The sequence below is a fragment of the Canis lupus genome, chromosome 27, assembly GCF_003254725.2.
Source record: "Canis lupus dingo isolate Sandy chromosome 27, ASM325472v2, whole genome shotgun sequence".
NCBI classification, from domain to species: Eukaryota; Metazoa; Chordata; class Mammalia; order Carnivora; family Canidae; genus Canis; species Canis lupus.
In genome coordinates, this window is record NC_064269.1 from 38306026 (window position 1) to 38323550 (window position 17525).

At 53.8% G+C, this 17525-nt stretch overlaps 1 protein-coding gene across 2 annotated transcripts; it reads right to left on the minus strand.

Moving 5' to 3' along the window:
• Positions 1-1353: 1353 nt before the first annotated feature.
• Positions 1354-16978, minus strand: PTPN6 (protein tyrosine phosphatase non-receptor type 6). Of its 2 annotated transcripts, none has more exons than XM_049102441.1 (16): positions 16950-16978; positions 12530-12652; positions 12136-12330; positions 8628-8817; positions 8376-8492; positions 8156-8269; positions 7915-8011; positions 7414-7493; positions 7085-7234; positions 5422-5553; positions 5144-5298; positions 2670-2737; positions 2413-2564; positions 2224-2315; positions 1730-1850; positions 1354-1543 (listed from the first exon to the last, which is right to left on the minus strand). In XM_049102441.1, the coding sequence occupies exons 1-15, from the start codon at positions 16961-16963 to the stop codon at positions 1736-1738; spliced, it is 1794 nt and encodes a 597-aa protein (XP_048958398.1). In that variant the 5' UTR covers positions 16964-16978; the 3' UTR covers positions 1354-1543; positions 1730-1735. The 2 variants fall into 2 exon arrangements, with proteins under 2 accessions (XP_048958398.1, XP_025327747.1); XM_025471962.3 differs by lacking the exon at positions 16950-16978 and adding an exon at positions 12743-13170.
• Between the last annotated feature and the right edge of the window lie 547 nt (positions 16979-17525).

Sequence of the window (17525 nt, forward strand, 5' to 3'; positions counted from 1 at the left end):
AGCACTGCTCCAGGGCCTGTGACACAGTGGACACCCAACCATAAAGCACCTGCTGTACAATAGTCAGGGTCAGTGCCCTCCTTGGCCTGGCCTGCAGCAGGGAGCCAGTCCTTCCCAGGCAGAACTTCACAGGCTTCCGTCGCCAGGACCCGGACCTTTAATCAAGGTAAAGCCCTAACACAAGGAAGGAGTCTCTAGCAGTTCACCCTGGACACAGGGCAAGGAAGAGGGAACAAAAATAAAACTGCCAGGAGCACCGGGGCAGCGGTGGCCCCAGAGAAGGGAGGAGCAAGAGGCACTCATGAGCCCGCAGGGGCCCAGAGAGGGGAGGGGTGGTGGGTGGTGCTAGGCCTGTGCTTCCTGACTTTGGCTCTCAGATCTAGAAGTCAGTCCCAGAGGAGTGTGCTTGTGTCCCCTCAGGGCGACCCTGGCCATGCCTCCAGGAGTATGTGTTCTGGAGCCAGGCGGCCTGAGCTAGAATCCTAGCTTCACTACTCAGTAGTTCTGCACCTGTGAGCAAGTCATGTAGTTGATCTGTGCCTTGGTTTCCCCCACAGTGAAATGAAAGTGACACAGGTACCTAGACTGAATTAATATGTGTAGTCTTTTGGGGACACTTGATTTGCTCAGTTGGTTAAGTGTTGACCTTTGACTGGTGATCAACTCCCACCTGGGGCTCCCTGCTCAGCAGGGAGCCTGTTTCTCCCTCTCCCTCTGCTGCTCCCCATGCTTGTGGCCTCTCTCTCTCTGCGTGTCAAATGGTTAAATAAAATCTTTAAAAAATATATATCTGTAGTGTTTTAAGTGGTGCCTAACGCATGACAAATGTGTAATGAATTATCATTGCCATTTGTGGTCTTTCTCCCTTGTCACAATGATCTTCACAATCACTCTGTCAGGATCATCCTCCATTTTATTATATATATATTTTTTTTTTAAGTGAAGTATAGTTCACACACAATGTTACATTAGTTTCAGGTATACAACATAGTGATTCCACAAGTCTGTATGTTACACTCGCTCACCACAGTAAGTGTAGCCACCATCTGTTATCATACAATTATCACAACACCATTGACTATATTCCCTACGCTATGCCTTTGATCATTCTTCCCTGAAAGGACAGGCTGAGGAACCTGGCCCATGGTCACACTCCTAGTATGTTTAGCAGAATCCAGAACCAGGTCTGTATGGCTGTGAAGGCCTAGCTTTAATTTAATTTATGCGACCGCCCGCACACGCGCACACACACACACACACACACACACACACACACACACACACACACCTCCCTCTTCGTCCCCTTCTGAGCCCCCTCCTACCCAAGCGTTCAGAATTAGAGACCCACACACAGTGATTCCCTGGGGCTTTATTTACAAGAGTAAAGGGCCTAGGGCCACCTGGGGCCTTGCTGGGCTATATACAGGGTCAGGAAGAGGGAAGTAGGGATGCAGTCTTTTAAATTACAATAGAATGGGGGCGGGCTCCTAAGTTCCGGCTGTGGTTGGTCCACGGGAGGCCTCTGCAAGGATCAGGCCTGAGGCTGCAGAGAGAAGGGAGTAAGAGAGTAAGAGGGTGCCTGGACCCGAAAAGGGGATCAAAAGGATCCAGAATGGTTGGAAAAAGGGCAGGGTGAGGTTGTAGCCACCCCAACCATCCAGGTGAAAGCATTGGATCCAGGGAACACTTGGGGCAGGGCAAGGCGGAGCCCGGAGCAGAGAGGCCATACCCTGGCTCACTTCCTCTTAAGGGAACCCTTGCTCTTCTCCTTGTCCGCCGACCGCTGCTTCTTCACCTTCTCCTCCTTCTTGTTCTTACTCTGCAAATTCTCATATACGTCCTCCTTGTGTCTGCAGGTGGGGTGGGCAAGTGTGGGCAGTTGCCACAGGTCAGGAGATGGGGCAGGATTACCCAGCACCAGCAGCTGCCTCTGGCCCACCCCTGTTTCACAGGTGAACAAACTTAGGCCAGGAGAAAGGAGACCCGGTCAGCGTCCTTTCCCTAGACTAGAAGCTCCTTGCGGGCAACAGCTCCATCTCACACATTAGTAATACCACCAGGACCTGGCATGGGACCCAGGTAGAGGACACTCAGGGAATATTTGTGAGCAGAGGGAGTAAGAGGCAAGCTTGAACTTGAACCCAGGTCTCCCTGACAGCGGCACTTGTCATCTCTGGAAAGGAAGGATCGGGCCAGGGAGGAGGGTAGGCAGGGGTCACTTACTTGGAAGAGGTGCGGGATGCCTTGGCATGGGCGTTCTTCATGGCTAGGGGGTAGGTGATGTTCCCATACTCTGACTCCCGGCCCTTCTGGGACTGTGGGCAGAAGTGTGGTGGGAGGGCAGTGGTCCCAGCAGGACCAGGAGACACCCACGGCCCCCCACCGCTCTGCTGAGCCCTGCTCTGCACATACCTGCATGACCTCCAGCTTCTTCTTCGTGGTTTCAATGAACTGGGCGATGGCCACATAGATGAACTTGTACTGTGCCTCCGTTTGCACCATGCCCGAGCGCTGCGCCCGCACCATCTGGATCGTCTTCTGGATGTCGATGTCACAGTCCAACCCTGGGCAGGCATGACAGTTGGACCTCAGGCCCAGGCAGAGGAGGACACTGAGGGGCCGCTCACCCAACACCCCCAACACCTGCATCACCCATGGGTCACCCTCACCTTTGGTGGAGATGCTCTCCATGAGCATGTCGATGACAATGATGGTTCCTGTGCGGCCGATGCCTGCACTGGGGAGGGAAGGGGGCACCATCAGAGGCCCCGGCCATGCCTCACCAGGAAGGGAGAGCCCCAGCGTTCAACTCCAGCACGGTGGCAGGATGAAACTGAGGCTCCGGCGAGATGAGGTAACGTGCCCGGGGTCACTGGGCAGCCTAACCAGAGGCAGAAGCCTGCCGGACCCTGAGTTCCGGGCACTTGCACTCAACACTTCAGCCAAGGGATTTGTGGGTGGGCCCAGTTCTCCCAGGGCCGCCCCACCTGGCCTTCCTTCTTTCCAGCATCTCACCCTTCCACTTCCTGCTCTGCCTCCTCATTGCTGGCTGGGGGCTGCTCTTCAGCCCACCAGGGTCCCTCCCCCCACCCACTCTGGCACTCTGGGCCTCCCCTGACCCTCTCCCGCACCCTTGGCTTGAATGAGGCTTCCCCGCCACTGCACACCCCAGCCCCACCTCGCACTCTTCAAAAGTTTTATTTAGATCTTCTTTCGAGAGGACTTTGTTTCCCGTTTTTTTCAGACCCTGAAGACCAGGAAAGGGCAGCCCTTGAGGCAGCAGGGCAGAAAGGTCACTGGGGTCAGGAGATGATGCGGAGATGCTGTGTGAAGTGTGAGGTCTCCCTTCTTTCCCCACCCTCCACCAGCATCCTAGAGCAAACAGATCCCAGGAAACTCAGGATCCCTCAGAGACCCCAGTTCTGTCTGCTTCGCGGGGCCGCCAGGCTAGTGGCCTGAGTTGCACTAATTTCAAACCCAGATTGTCAAAAATAACCCCCCCTTACCCACTTCCTTCCTGTAACATCTAAATAAAGGCCATGGGGATTTCAAGAAGTGGAAGGGGAGTAACAGGAGGGTCGTACTTAGCAATGGGCCGGCCCCCAGAGGCAGAGTCCCTGAGATGACATGTGAGGGGCACCCCCAGATTCAGCCCACCCAGCCCTGCCCCAGGGCAAAAGTTGCTGGTGGGAAGAAGGAAGACATGTGAGGCCCCAGCCTGGGGTCACTTGAAGGGAGTAGGAAGGGAAGCAGATGAAGCAGGCTCCCATTTCCCCATTCCCAGCCTAATGGGAGTTATTAAACCAGCAACGGCTCCCATTTCTTGAGGGATTACTACGTTCCAGACACAGGGACAGCGGCTTATTGAATCCTCACATCAACCACAGGAGATCCTGCAGTGACAAATGAGGAATCTAAGGGTCAGAGAAGTGAAGTAATTTGTCTGAGATCACACACACAGCCAGTGAGTAGAAGAGCCAGAATTTTAATCTACGGTGTCTGTCCAGGAACCTGCACCCACGGCCCCCCACGGACCCAGGCCAGGTCAGTGAGGACTCTGCCCCTCACTCCTCCTTGCTGACCGCACCCCCCTTGCTGCCTAGCAGGAACAGGGTCTCCTGATCATGAACACGAGGTCCTCCAGTGACCTAGAGATACATGTGCCCCTTTGGAAGACATCACCCATCCCCACACAACCTGGAGGCCAAGCTGGGGTCACTAGCTGGGAAGGGGGAGAAAGAGGAAGGCTAAGCATCCCTGGAGCTACGGATAGAAAAAAGAAAAAATGGAGAGCCACACCGACCCCAGATAGAAGGTGGCAGGGCCCAAGAAGAAATACAGGCTGCGGAAGCCCGTGAGAGACAACAGGAGCGACCAGAGCCTAGGTGTGTGGTGAGCGTCAGTGCACTTTCCCGCTGGCCAGCTGGCAAGTCGCTGGGCCTATTTCCTCATGGGTATTTGGCAGGGTTGGGTGAGATGGTACGTACAGGGAAGTCTCTAAAGAAGCCACCCCTCAGGCACAGGATCAATCAGTGGGGTTAGCTCAAGCTACGCTTCCGCCTTGGATCTGGAACCATCAAGGAGCCCGGATGAGGCCATGAGCAGGCGGAGGCATTTAATGCGTTAACATGTAAATTAGTGCTTCCAGGGCACTGAGTTAGCAGTATTTACTAGCCAGCTACTACTTTTATTTTTATTGAAAAAAAATAAAAGTTGTTTTGTTTTGTTTTTTGTTTTTTGTTTTTTATCTTGCCTCGGTGGCAAGAGACACTTTAAGGAAGAAAGCCCATTTAAAACCTGGGTCTGGGGATCCCTGGGTGGCGCAGCGGTTTGGCGCCTGCCTTTGGCCCAGGGCGCGATCCTGGAGACTCGGGATCGAATCCCACGTCGGGCTCCCGGTGCATGGAGCCTGCTTCTCCCTCTGCCTATGTCTCTGCCTCTCTCTCTCTCTCTCTCTCTCTCTCTCTCTCTCTCTCTCTCTCTATCATAAAATATAAATAAATAATAAATAAATAAAATAAAATCTGGGTCTGGGGGTGCCTGGGTGGCTCAGTCAGTTGAGCATCTGACTTCAGCTCAGGTCCTGATCTCAGGACCTCTCTTTTATTTTTATTACTACTACTCACATCATTATTGTTCTCACCTGCAATGCACAATGATGGGGCCTGCATGAGGCAGACTTTCCTGCCGTTGGTTGATCTGGTCCAGGAAGCTGAGGACACCTCCAGGCTCACTGGGAACCCCATGGTCAGGCCAGCTCAGGTACTGGTAGTGCCAGATCTCCCGAACCAGGTCCTCCTGGGCAGAGCGCATAGGGCCAGTGCCCTCTGTTCCCACACATCTCCCCATCCCACCCAACCAGACAAAACAACAGATCCAAGGAAGGGCCCCAGGAGTGAGGCAGGAGTGGAGGATACTCACATTTTCCAGTGGGGAGACCTGTAAAGTACGGAGTTTGTACTCTGCAGCGTCATGTTCCCTGCAGTTGGTAACTACGTAGGGTCCATACGCACGCTGAGTGCCCACCTCTGGCCAATACGGGACACACTTGTTCTGCAAAGGGAGGGTGGCAGTGAGAAATGAGGCACAGAATGTATGGGGGCATGTTCCAGGCCCCTTTTGAGATCCTGAGTCCCTGGTGCTGGCCCAGTTAACATTTGCTGGATGAATGGAGATGCTGGCCAAGAGTCAGAGGGGGGATCTGGTCCTGCTGGCCATCAGCAGGTGGTGAGGCCTGACTGAGCCACTTGGCCTTACAATTCATTCAGTAAACACCGGCTGGGGCACACAACGTATCTGAAGTTGTACAGACCATGCTGGAGTCCCAAACATAACTACAAAGCAATCTGGGCCTCTATGTCTCTATGTATTCACAGAGAGACAGCAGAGCAGGGAAAACAGAGCCACTCAGGGGCACAGGGTACAGAGGGAGAGGGTAACCCTCCCTCTAGATTATGGAGGAAATCAGAGGTGGCTTCACAGAGGAGGGAGCATTTGAGCAGGGTCTTCAAAAATGAGGAGTCTGTCCAGCAGAGATAGTACAGAGAGAGGAAGTCCTTTCCTAGCAGAAAGCAAGCTTGTGCCAAGGCGTGAGAACCTGAGGCAGGGCGGAACGTTGTAGGGAAGCCACCATGCCTTGAGTGCCAGGTCTTAGAGTGTGACTTTATCCGGAAGACAACTGGGAGCCACCGAAAAATTCCCAGGGAGCCAGGGAGCATCTTGATGCAGTGCATGCTCTAAGAGGGACCCCTCTGACTTCTGTGCAGACATGTGGGAGGAGGGGGCAGCCCACAGGGAGGGAGGCCAGCTGGGCAGTGGGGTGAGGGTGAGGGTGAGGGGCAGACTCCAGAGAGAGTTATGAGGCAGAGAGGACAGGAGGCAGGTTGCTTCTGGCAAGGGACACTTTAAGGAAGAAAGCCCATTTAAAACCTGGGTCTGGGGGTGCCTGTGTGGCTCAGTCAGTTGAGCGTCTGACTTCAGCTCAGGTCCTGATCTCAGGATCCTGGGATGGAGCCCCATATCACATGGGGTTCCCTGCTCAGTGGGGTATCTGTTTCTCCCTCTCCCTCTGCACTCCCCCCCCTACACACACACACACACACTCATGTGCTTTTTCTCTCTCTAATGAATAAATGAAATCTTAAAAAAATAAAAATAGGGATGCCTGGGTGACTCAGCGGTTAAGCGTCTGCCTTCCACTCAGGGCCTGATCCCAGGGTCCTGGGATCGAGTCCCACATCTGGCTCCCCACAGAGAGCCTGCTGCTCCCTCTGCCTGTGTCTCTGCCTCTCTCTGTGTATCTCTAATGAATAAATAAATAAAATATTTTTTAAAATAAAAATAAACAAATAAAACCTGAGTCTGGTGGTCAGGAGAGCCCCAGGTTGGAAGAAGGGATCTGGGAGATAGTATATCCCCAAGAGTGTCTCTGTGCCTCAGTTTCCCAACAAGGGTTGGACCTTGCCCTCTGAGGTTCCTTCCTGCCCTGGTATCTGGAGTTTCTCTGGTTTAATGGTGGTGGAGAGCAAGCACTGGGGAGGGGTTGGAGGTGGGGACCAGGGGACAGTATAGGACTCGGCCTTACCCGGCCTTTCTCCACCTCCCGGGTGGTCATGACGATGACGCGGGTGTTCTCCTGCCATGCCATTTGCCAGAAGTCATTGACTGTGGCCTCCAGGCAGCCCTGGCTGGCGATGTAGGTCTTAGTGTTCTCATCGGGGCCTAACAGCTCGTTCTGGAAGCAAGTGTAGAGAGCTGCACCCCAGGACTGTGAGTCCCTGCACCCTCCCCCCCCTCACCTGCTAACTGGCCGGCTTCAGCCTTGCCTACATGTCTCTGGATCTAGCACCCGCCCAGAGACGGGGAATCCCCAGGGCCCGGCTTCTCCTCCCTTGACAAGTGGGTGCCACCAACCTTGACGTAGTTGGCGTTGATGTAGTCGGACCCAGGGATGTTACTGTCACGTCCCTGCAGGATCACTCGGGTGTGGTCAACTGGGAGGAAACAAGACAGGCCTGGGTCAGCCAAGAGCTCACCAGCCCCTGGATTAGACCCTTCCTATGCTCACAGGCCATTCTTGTCTCAGAAGCCAGGAGGCTCTTAGAGCACTGTGGGAAGGCAGGGGTGGAGGATCTGCATGGGAAGGGGGGTGAAGGTTTCCAAGGAGGGAGGATGGTGGATGGTGGGGAGGAGGGTGGATGGCGGGATGTGAGGAGGCTCCCCTGACAGGAGCAGAGGCTTCCTGGATGCAGGGAGGCTCTGTTGTGTGGGTGTGGAGGTAGACCCTCCTGGAGCGGGGGGCAGAGACCCGTGAGATGGGGTGGAGGTTGGCTCGGGGAAGGGGAGTCTCCTGGGTGAAGAGCCGCTGCCTGGGAAGGGGGAAGGATGGAGGCTGCCTGCAGGTATGGTGCTCACACGGGAGAATGTTCTTATAACGGTTCTTGCTCTTATTCTCTGGCCGCTGCCCTTCTAGCCGCTGGTGCAAATTCTTCACCTCCTGCTTCTGCAGACTCTGAGGGGAGAGAGAGGGAAATAAAGCTCCAGCCCCTGGAGGGGCATCGTGCCCAGAGATACAATGGAGCAGACCAGTGTGAGAGGTGGGGAGACAGGGAGCGGGGTCGCCACGCCAGTCACCCTGACGGTGCCCACCACACACCTCAAACTCCTCCCAGAAGCCGGCTTTGGCTGTGTCCTCAGACTCCTGCTTCTTGTTGAGTTCCAAGACCCGATTCTCAATGTCAGCTGCATTCACCCGAGTGGCATAGTATGGCTGGGCGAGGACAGGGGGAGGTCAGCAACTTGCTATCTCAGAAGCCCCGGTGTCTGAGGGATTGCTCAGGAAAACGGAAGGAGGCAGCCAGGCCCACCCCTCTCACCTGCCGCAGGTAGACGAAGGCACCCGAGGCCTCCTCAATCCCTGTCTTCTTGAAATGCTCCACCAGGTCTGTGAGGCTGTCAAAGGTCTCTGCACCACCCACCGTGTAGCGTCCACCCTGAGGGATGCCAAGTCAGGCCACTCACATGACCTGAGTCTCCCTCCCTCGACCCCCAGCCTTGGACCAAAGCCCAGGCTCATCCTCCCCACCTGGCGCCTGGCAGGATGCCCTCCCACCACTCAGTGGCCTTACCTCACACATGACCTTGATATGAGTAACTCTGAGCGGGGAGCCCAGGCCAGCCTTGGGTTGGTCACTGAGCACGGACAGCACAAAATCTCCAGGCTGGCTGAGACTCTCACGCACGAGAAATGTCCAGGGTTCACCCTTGGCCTGCAACAGTGTCTCTGCCTGCCCCCCAGACATGTGGCCATGGTACCACCTAGAGAAGGCGACATTGGGGAAGGTGATACTTGAGCCAAGGGGCCAGCACCAAGCAGAGACATTCATAGAGGGGGACAGGGAAATCGAGTGACTGTGACGTGCCACGCACCATGTTAGATGCTTTCAAATCCACCATATATTTTTAAGACTTTTTTTTAAAAATCTTAAAGATTTTTTTTTTTTAATTTCAGAGAGAGGGCAGCCTGGGTGGCTCAGCGGTTTAACGCCGCCTTCAGCCCAGGGTGTGACCCCAGGGTCCTGGGATCGAGTCCCACGTCGGGCTCCCTGCATGGAGCCTGCTTCTCCCTCTGCCTGTGTCTCTGCAGCTCTCTCTCTCTCTCTCTCTCTCTCTCTCTCTCTCTGTGTGTCTCTCATAAAATAAAATAAAATAAAATAAAATAAAATAAAATAAAATAAAATAAAAAATTTCAGAGAAAGAGTGAGCAACAGTGAGTGAGAGAGCATGAGAGGTGGGTGGGGAGAGGCAGAAGGAGAGGGAGAGGCAGAGTCTTCTCGGAGCAAGGAGCCCGACGTGGGGCTCCATCCCAGGACCCTGGGATCACGACCGAAGCCAAAGGCAAATACTTAACCGACTAAGCCATCCAGGCACCCCAAGACTTTTTTTTAAAGATTTTATTTATTTGAGAGAGAGAGAGAGAGAATGTGTGAGAGCACAAGTCAGGGGGACAGAGGGAGAGGAAGAGGAAGAAGCAGATTCCCAGCTGAGCAGGGAGCCCAACGCAGAACTCGATCCCAGGACCCTGAGATCATGACCTGAGCCAAAGGCAGACACTTAACCAACTGAGCCACGCAAGTGGCTTAACGATTTTTTTAAAGTCATCTCTACACCCATCGTGGGGTTCAAACTTAAAGTCCGAAATCAAGAGTTGCACGCGCCTCCAACTGAGCCAGCCAGGCACCCCTCAAAGCCACCACCATATTTAGGTCCATTGCTCTCACAAAAATGCTGAGAGGTAGGGACCATTTCATTTTACAGACGAGGAACCTGAAGCTGAGCGATCGTACACTGGCCCAAGGCCCTGGCCTGCTAAGGAAGCTTCGGGAGTTCTAACCAGACCTGCCTCTGAGAGTGTTAAGCCAGAGACAGAAAGGCAGGCCATATGCAGAACAACTGGAGGGGAAAAACTGAGGAAGGGTCCCAGGAAAGCCAGGACTGATTAGGGAAAGAGGAGGGAGACCAAGAGAAACAAAGAGGCCAAACAGCAAGGGCAGTGGAGATGGGGGTCACAAGGGATTCATGGGGCCACCAACCCCTCAATAACAGGGAAGACAGACAACCCTGCGGGGGAAGCGGTGGTTTGGGGGGCTCTGGGGGGCTCAGGATAACATCACTGGAGGGGAGACTGGGGCTCAGAGGGGCTCAGAAAGGGCAGAAAGCAGAACTAGGACCTTTCCCCGAAGCACACCCCCTTCCCAGGAGGAAACCGTAGCCCCACAATGCCCAGCCCCACAGGAAACCACGTGATGGAAAAAACACAAAACTCCTTCTGGGGAGAGAGTGAGAAGTGAGGGTGTGAGGTTTCCTCAGCCCAGGGACCAGGGGAGGGGGCATTTTCCAACCGCAGGGATGGGGGGAGGATGGAGGAGCACATGGGTCCTGCCCAGACACACTCCTGCCCTGTCCAGGAGCAGTACCTGGGAGGCCACCCCACCCCACCATTCAGGGATAGACCAGGGCACACCCCACACACACACGCCCACTCTGGCAATGGGGTGGGGGCTGACCCTCGTCCCCCTGGCCCAGGATGAGGAAGTTTCCATGCAAATATCAGGCTGACCACAGGCAGAGTGCTAGCCATTGGCGGGACAAATGCAAATTCCCTCAGAGGAGGAGGGGCAGCCTCCAGAGCCAGGAACACAAGAGAGGGATGGAGAAAGAGCCTCCCATACACAATCCCAAGGTCAGGGGTTAGCCAGGTGTCCTGATGTGAGGGACCAAAAAGGCTTCTGAGAGTCAGCTTCCCTGGCCTCAATACCCTCTATTCTTCCCTCCCTGCCAGCCCCCAGCTCTGTCCTCCTCCTGCTACTCCAGGCCTCAGGCTCTCCCAAGGAGAGCTTCTCCTTCCTTCTTCTGGCTCCATCCACAACCTCCTGCTCCTCTAGGGGCTCCACCAGCCCACCATCTAGCAGGGCAGAGGCTGGTTTAGGCCAAAGAGGAAGAGAGGACCCCAAGAGTTCAAGAGGGTCTGAGTGGCAAACCCCCATGAATGCTGTCAGCAGGATGGAGGAAGAGGGCAAAAGGGTGTGGATACCAAGAAAGGACCAAGGAGGGCCACCATGAGCAGTCATCCAAGCTTGGGCTTTACTCCTCCAAGAGGTGGCTTCAAAGGAAACGGATTGATGGCTTCATGTTGGCTGGAGAATGGTGTCCAGCAGTGGGCCACGAGGCCCTCACCTAGGCCTCATCCTCACGCATCTCAAACTTGCCATCAGTGACTTGAACAAAAATACTGGGCAAGTTAAGAGGCATGCATCTTAGAAAGAGTGAAAACTGATGGAATCAAGGTCCATCATTAGGTCAACAGTCAATGCACAAATACAGGACAAGAGCAAGCTGCCTTGGCCCCAGAACGTAAAAAAAAAAAAAAAAAAAAGCTACTAGAATTATTCGTCTGCCATTCACCTTAATGGAGCTGTCACTGGGATACAGCTGCTGAAATAAGCCCCCAGTGTAACGCTGAGTGTTCAGGCTCCCAACCCCCACCCATGCTTTAGGGAGACCATGTGAGGGGCAGCCTGCCCGGTCCTGGAGACCACATCTTTGGAGCCAAAGGGGACAGGAGGGCAATGCCTTGAGTACTACCCTGTGCCCAGATACTAGGCCCCTTGCACACACGACCATATCATAGTTATCCACCGATCTGTGTTCCAGGCAAGGGACTGGTCAAGCTCTCCCAAGTCCCCAAAAGGAGACCCGTCATCACTGTGTTACTGAGATAAAGCATTAAATGTCCTCATAAATATAAGTCCCTATGTTCCTCCTCAACATCAATCTCTCCATGTATTAACCTGTCCTGGAGGAAAGAATAGTATGGCAAGGCAGATTTGTTTCCACAGAAGGAAGGAGAGCTTTCTAACAACAGAGCTGGCCTACTACCAAATGTAGCCACTAGGCCTCTCCATCACTAGGAGGGCCTGGGTTGCCAGCTGGTGGAGACCCTGGAAAAGGGGAAGGTGATGTCCCCTGAGGCATGAGCCTGGGATCACACAGAAGAAAGAGGCCCACAGAGCCCTGGGCAGGACAGGGTGGAAGTCAGCCCGCCTCCACGTGGGAGTGGGCCAGGAAGCCCCTCACCTCTCACTGGTGGGGTCGGAGCAGTTCAGCGGGTACTTGAGGTGGATGATGGTGCCATCTCGATCCTGCAGGACGCCTTGCTGCTGCGTGTAGTACTCCACTAGCTCTGTCAGCGTCGCAAACTTTTCCCCTCCATACAGGTCATAGAAATCTCCTGAGTTCTGGATCCGAATGTGGGTCACCTGATCCCCCACCCTGCAGGGCACCGGGTGGTGAGACCAGTGGGTGCAAGAGGAGAGATGGGGACAGAGGGGGGATGGGCTGAGGTCCAGAGTCCCAGGCACACACAGGGGGCGGGGGGGACACATTGGGTGCCGGGGCCTGGGGAGTCGGCACTGCCACAAGGGAACCAGAAGGGAGCCACTTGCCCTGGCCGGAGTTGGGGGCCACCTACCTGACGGAGAGGGAGAAGTCACCCTGGTTCTTGCGACTGGGCCGGGCCAAGAAGCTTCCATGGACACCGCGGCCCTTGAGCAGGGTCTCTGCATCCAACCCGCTGAGGTCTCGGTGAAACCACCTGGAGGCCCGCAGAGCAATGAGGAGAGGTCCTTCCTTCCATCCGCAGGGCCCCCTTGCCTCCTGCATCCCGCAGGCCCCAGGACCTTACCTCACCATCCTGGGGGCTCCCTGAGAGGAAAGGGGTGCAGGGAACGAGGTGCACTGGCGAGTCCGGGCGGGCAGAGAGCTCTGGGCCTAAGGCCTCCACACGGCTCTGCTCGAGCGCCCAGGCTGCCTGTCAGCCCTGGCCGTGGGTTCTGGGGCTGCCACTCCACTGGCCCCAGGGCCAGCCGGCAGCAGGGCGGGGACAGGAAGGGGCGCGGCCGACCCCTTGGGGGAACTCACTGTACTTCTCGTTTTAGGGCAGAGCGAAGAGAAGCCAAGCGGGGTGGCAGTGGGGGTGGGGATGGGGCCCACTTCCCACACGGCTGCCATCAAAGGCTCCAGGAGCATGGCACTCTGCAAACGTGACGACACACAACATAGGGACACAGCTATGCCTGGCACCTGATGTGTGGAGGCCACGCTTCATAAGCATGAACCCCTGCAGTCACAGGCCATCTCATCTTCCTCCACAGGCTGCTTCCACACACCCTTCCCCTCCCCTGTCCAAGCTCGTGATAATGGTGACGGTGACAACTCTCGTTCCACAGAGTCTCACTGTAGGCCAGGCACCATGCTAGCATGTCATTTATGTACCTCATCTGGTTTATTCTTCCTAATAGCCCCACAAAGCACATGCTGTTTTTTCCCCCATTTTACAGAGGAGGAATCTGAGGCTCACAGAATGTAGGGAACTTGCCTGAGGTCAGCCAGTCGGTAAGGGGTGGTGCTGGGATGTGACCTCACACTGTGGTTCCCAAGCCAGGGATTTTAGCAGCTGTATGCCAGCCCTTGGGGACTCAAAGGACAGAGGTGGGGACCTCTTGTCCACTGGGGGCTGCAGGGAAGGGGATACTTTATTAGAAATAATAGCCAAGGCCAAGCAGATGCTTGCAAAGGGAAAGGCACCCTCACCTCCTCTGGCACACACATCTGAAGAGGCACCACCGGGACAGAGGGATGGACAGAATGACTCCTGCACAGCTGTCAGACTTACACCTTTTCTACTTCTTATCCCAAGTCTTTGCCCCACTGTGCCCTAACCAGGTAGTGGAGCCAAGGAACAGAATGCAAGGGGCAGCAGATCTAGGAATGCAGGTGGGGGTAGCCCCCTTGGGTATGTCCACCCTATGCCTGAGCCATAGATTCTTGTCAAGGGGTCTGGTCTGAATCGGCTCAGAGCTCAGGACTGTGACTAGGGGCCTGTCTCCTGTGGGCTGGGGACCGAGGTCCCTGCCATGATTGATATTCTCAGGGCTGGTTGACATTGAGAGGCCCTACACCCCAGGAGCTCATGATGATCCCCATGTGTAATTCCACATACAAACACTGGGATCCCTGGGTGGCGCAGCGGTTTGGCCCCTGCCTTTGGCCCAGGGCGCAATCCTGGAGACCCGGGATCAAGTCCCACATCGGGCTCCCGGTGCATGGAGCCTGCTTCTCCCTCTGCCTGTGTCTCTGCCTCTCTCTCTCTCTCTGTGACTATCATAAATAAATAAAAATTAAAAAAAAAAACACACAAATGCTACCAAACCAAAACAAGAGGAAAGCAATCCAACAAAGGAAACACAGAAAACTCAGATTGGTGGCTTCCCCCAGGGAGGGAGCCTGGGGGAGAGGGCTGAGAGGGATATTTACATCTCCCTTATGCCGGTTTTATTTTTTTAATTGACGTGTAGTTGACACACAATGTTGTTAGTTTCAGGTGTACGACATAGTGATTCAACAAGACTATGTAGTACGCTCCGCTCACCACAGGCAGAGCAACCACCTGTCACCATCCAACATTATTACAATACCACTGACTATATTCCCTATGCTGTGCCTTTCATCCCCATGGTTTTTCACTCTGTAACTGGAAGCCTGGACCTCCCACTCCCCTTTCACCCATTTTGTCCCTCTCCCCTCCCCCTTCCCTCTGGCAACCATCAGTTTATTATCTGTGTTTATGGATGTTTCTGCTTTTGGTTTGTTCATTTGTTTTGTGTTTTAGATTCTACGTATAAGTGAAATCATATGTTCTTGTCTTTCCCTGACTTATTTCACTAGTACCCTCTAGATCCATCCATGTTGTCACAAATGTCAAGATCTTATTCATTCTATGGCCAAGTAATATTCCATCGTATGTATGTATTATATCTTCTTTATCCATTCATCTGTCGCTAGACACTTGGATTGTTTCCTTACCTTGGCTACTGTAAATAATGCCACAGTGAACGTAGTGGCAAATTTTCACTAATTTTCAAATTAGTGTTTTTGTTTTATGTGGGTAATTACCCAGTAGTGGAATTACTGGATCAAATGGTTTTTCTATTTTTAATTATCTGAGGAACCTCCATACTGTTTTCCACAGTGGCTGGGCCAATTGACCTCCCCCCCGCCCAGCAGTGCACAAGGGTCCCTTTTTTCACATCCTCACCAACATTTGTTATTTCTTGTCTTTCTGACTCTAGCCATTCTGACGAATATAAGATGGTATCTCATTGTGGGTTTGACTTGCATTCCCTGATGATGAGCGATGTTGAGCATGTGTCTGTTGGTGATCTGGATGTTTTCTTCGCCTACATTTTTTTTTTGAATGTTATAGCATGGATATGTATTACCTTTATAAAAATAAATAAGTTGACTGGGAGATGGCAATTTCTAGGAAACCACTGGGGTGCTGGGAACACTCTGCATCTTAATCTGGCTGGTGTATTTAACATGATGTTCATCAGGCCGTTTGCTTAACATTCATGAAAACTATGCTATACCTCAATAAAAAGTAAGAAAAATAAACAAAGTGCCAAAGCTCAGTTAAAGTCTTGGTTTCCTACAATGACTACTTTATCACTTTTTCAAACATCAATTTCTCCCCCAAAAAATGGGCTTTCCCCCTTTCCCCCCTCCTTTCTGATACCTGGGAAATTTGTTCTGTTTATTTTATGACCTAATACTGACTACCCTTTCAGTCTTGGACTTTGAGCCCCACCGAAAGCCCACATATCCCTTCCCTGAGCTAGAGGCATAAAGAGGATCTGCAGAGTGGGCTCCACTGCAGGGGGTGCGGGGGTCCACAGTCAGTCATGCTCACCTTCGGAAGTTCAAAGGCTAGCATAGTGCCTCATGCAGAGTACGTGTCCAATAAACAAGCTCACCAATAGCCATGCACAGGCATGTTCAGCTCTCAGTCCTACACGTACACACCCTGCTTGTCATACACAGATGACATACAAACATACACATGCACACACAGTCCCACTCTGTGCATGCACCTCACCATCTGTGTCCATCTACACACGTACCTGGCCCAGTGCAAATACCCACACATGGACACACCATCCTGGCCACACATGACACTGCGGGTCCATGTCTCCCTCTCCACTGCTTTGCTCTGTGCACCCCTTCCTTTGTTCCCACAGCAGGGCCTGTGCCTCCCAGGCGTTTGACTCTTGGTCACCACCTGGCTGGCTCTTAATCATCATCCAGCTCTCGGTGTACCTGCCATCTCCACAGGAAAGCCCTCCTGGATCCCTCCAGTTAATGATGCCATTGGCGCTCCCAATCATTTGCAAGCACACAAAGAAGCCACCTTCGTTTTCCACATAACACTTCTGAAAATCTAAAATTAGTCCTATTTATTGGATTCTTTGTGGTGTCTATTGCCTCCCACTTGAATGAAGAGTGAGAGCAAGGACTGTGTCTGTCTTCTTCACTACATGGCTGCCAGCATCTCAAAAAGTACCTGGCCCCTAACATGCTCAACATGCATCTATAGAAGAAATGATACGTGGGAGGGGGAAATGAAGGGACACGGAAAGAAGGTGGCATGAACACCAGATGTTGGGAAGTTACGTGGAAAGGGGGAGCTCTGTCAGATTTGCCTTTCAGACGTGTTCCATTTCTGATGATGTGGGCTACCCCAGGTTTTGGGTAAGCAGACAGCAGAGGCAGGGGACCAGAGAGTGAAGGGAGACAACCAACCCAAGGAGAGAAGAAATACACATCTGTCAGGGGGAAAGTGCTACAGAAAAGGAGGAGGGGGCTGAGGAGCCTAAATGAGACTGGAGTTCCTCACATCTCAAGGGAGGGCCAGGAAGCAAACCCAGGCCAGGGGGCAGCGATAGATCTCACACACTCATGGTCTGCACACCTGCCAGCAGCGAGTATAAACCCTGCCCCTCTCTCCCAACCTAACAGGAGACTGTGGCATCCAGGTGGAGCCGGGGACTTACCCACGGGACAGCATCTCCCCAGAGGGACAGGAGAGTCACAGGCTGAGGGCCACAAGGGGTGGGGCTGAGCCTGGGCGCAGCTGTGCACAGCAGCCCAAACAGGTGAGGAAGAACACTGGGAGCTCGGCTACTTCCTCCTTGATGCAGCCCGCCAGGCCAATGACACCACAGCAATGAGCCACTGGTCTAATAATCCCAGGAAAAGGGACCGGTGGGAGGGCCTCACCTCAGACTACCCACAGCCACCTGCCTTTCCCTCAGGCCCCACTGAGTAGTCCAGGGCCTGCCTGTCCTCACCTCCCTCCCTTGGGAGGGGAGGAGCCACCTGGAGCTCCACCTGGAGCTTAGGCTGACAGAGCTGCTGGAGGGAAGATGGGTGGGAGCAAAGACCAGGAAGTAACCCTGGCCAAGGGAACACCAACCAATGGGGGAGCCTCCCCGCACACAGAAGCTAAGGGGACTCTGAAAAAGCTCAGGAAGCTGCACTCTTCAGAGGAGGTGCCACCTGGGCAGGCCCACCCCCATCCCCACCACCAGGGTGTTAAGGGGTAAGTCCGTCCTCCCACCCTGCCCTGA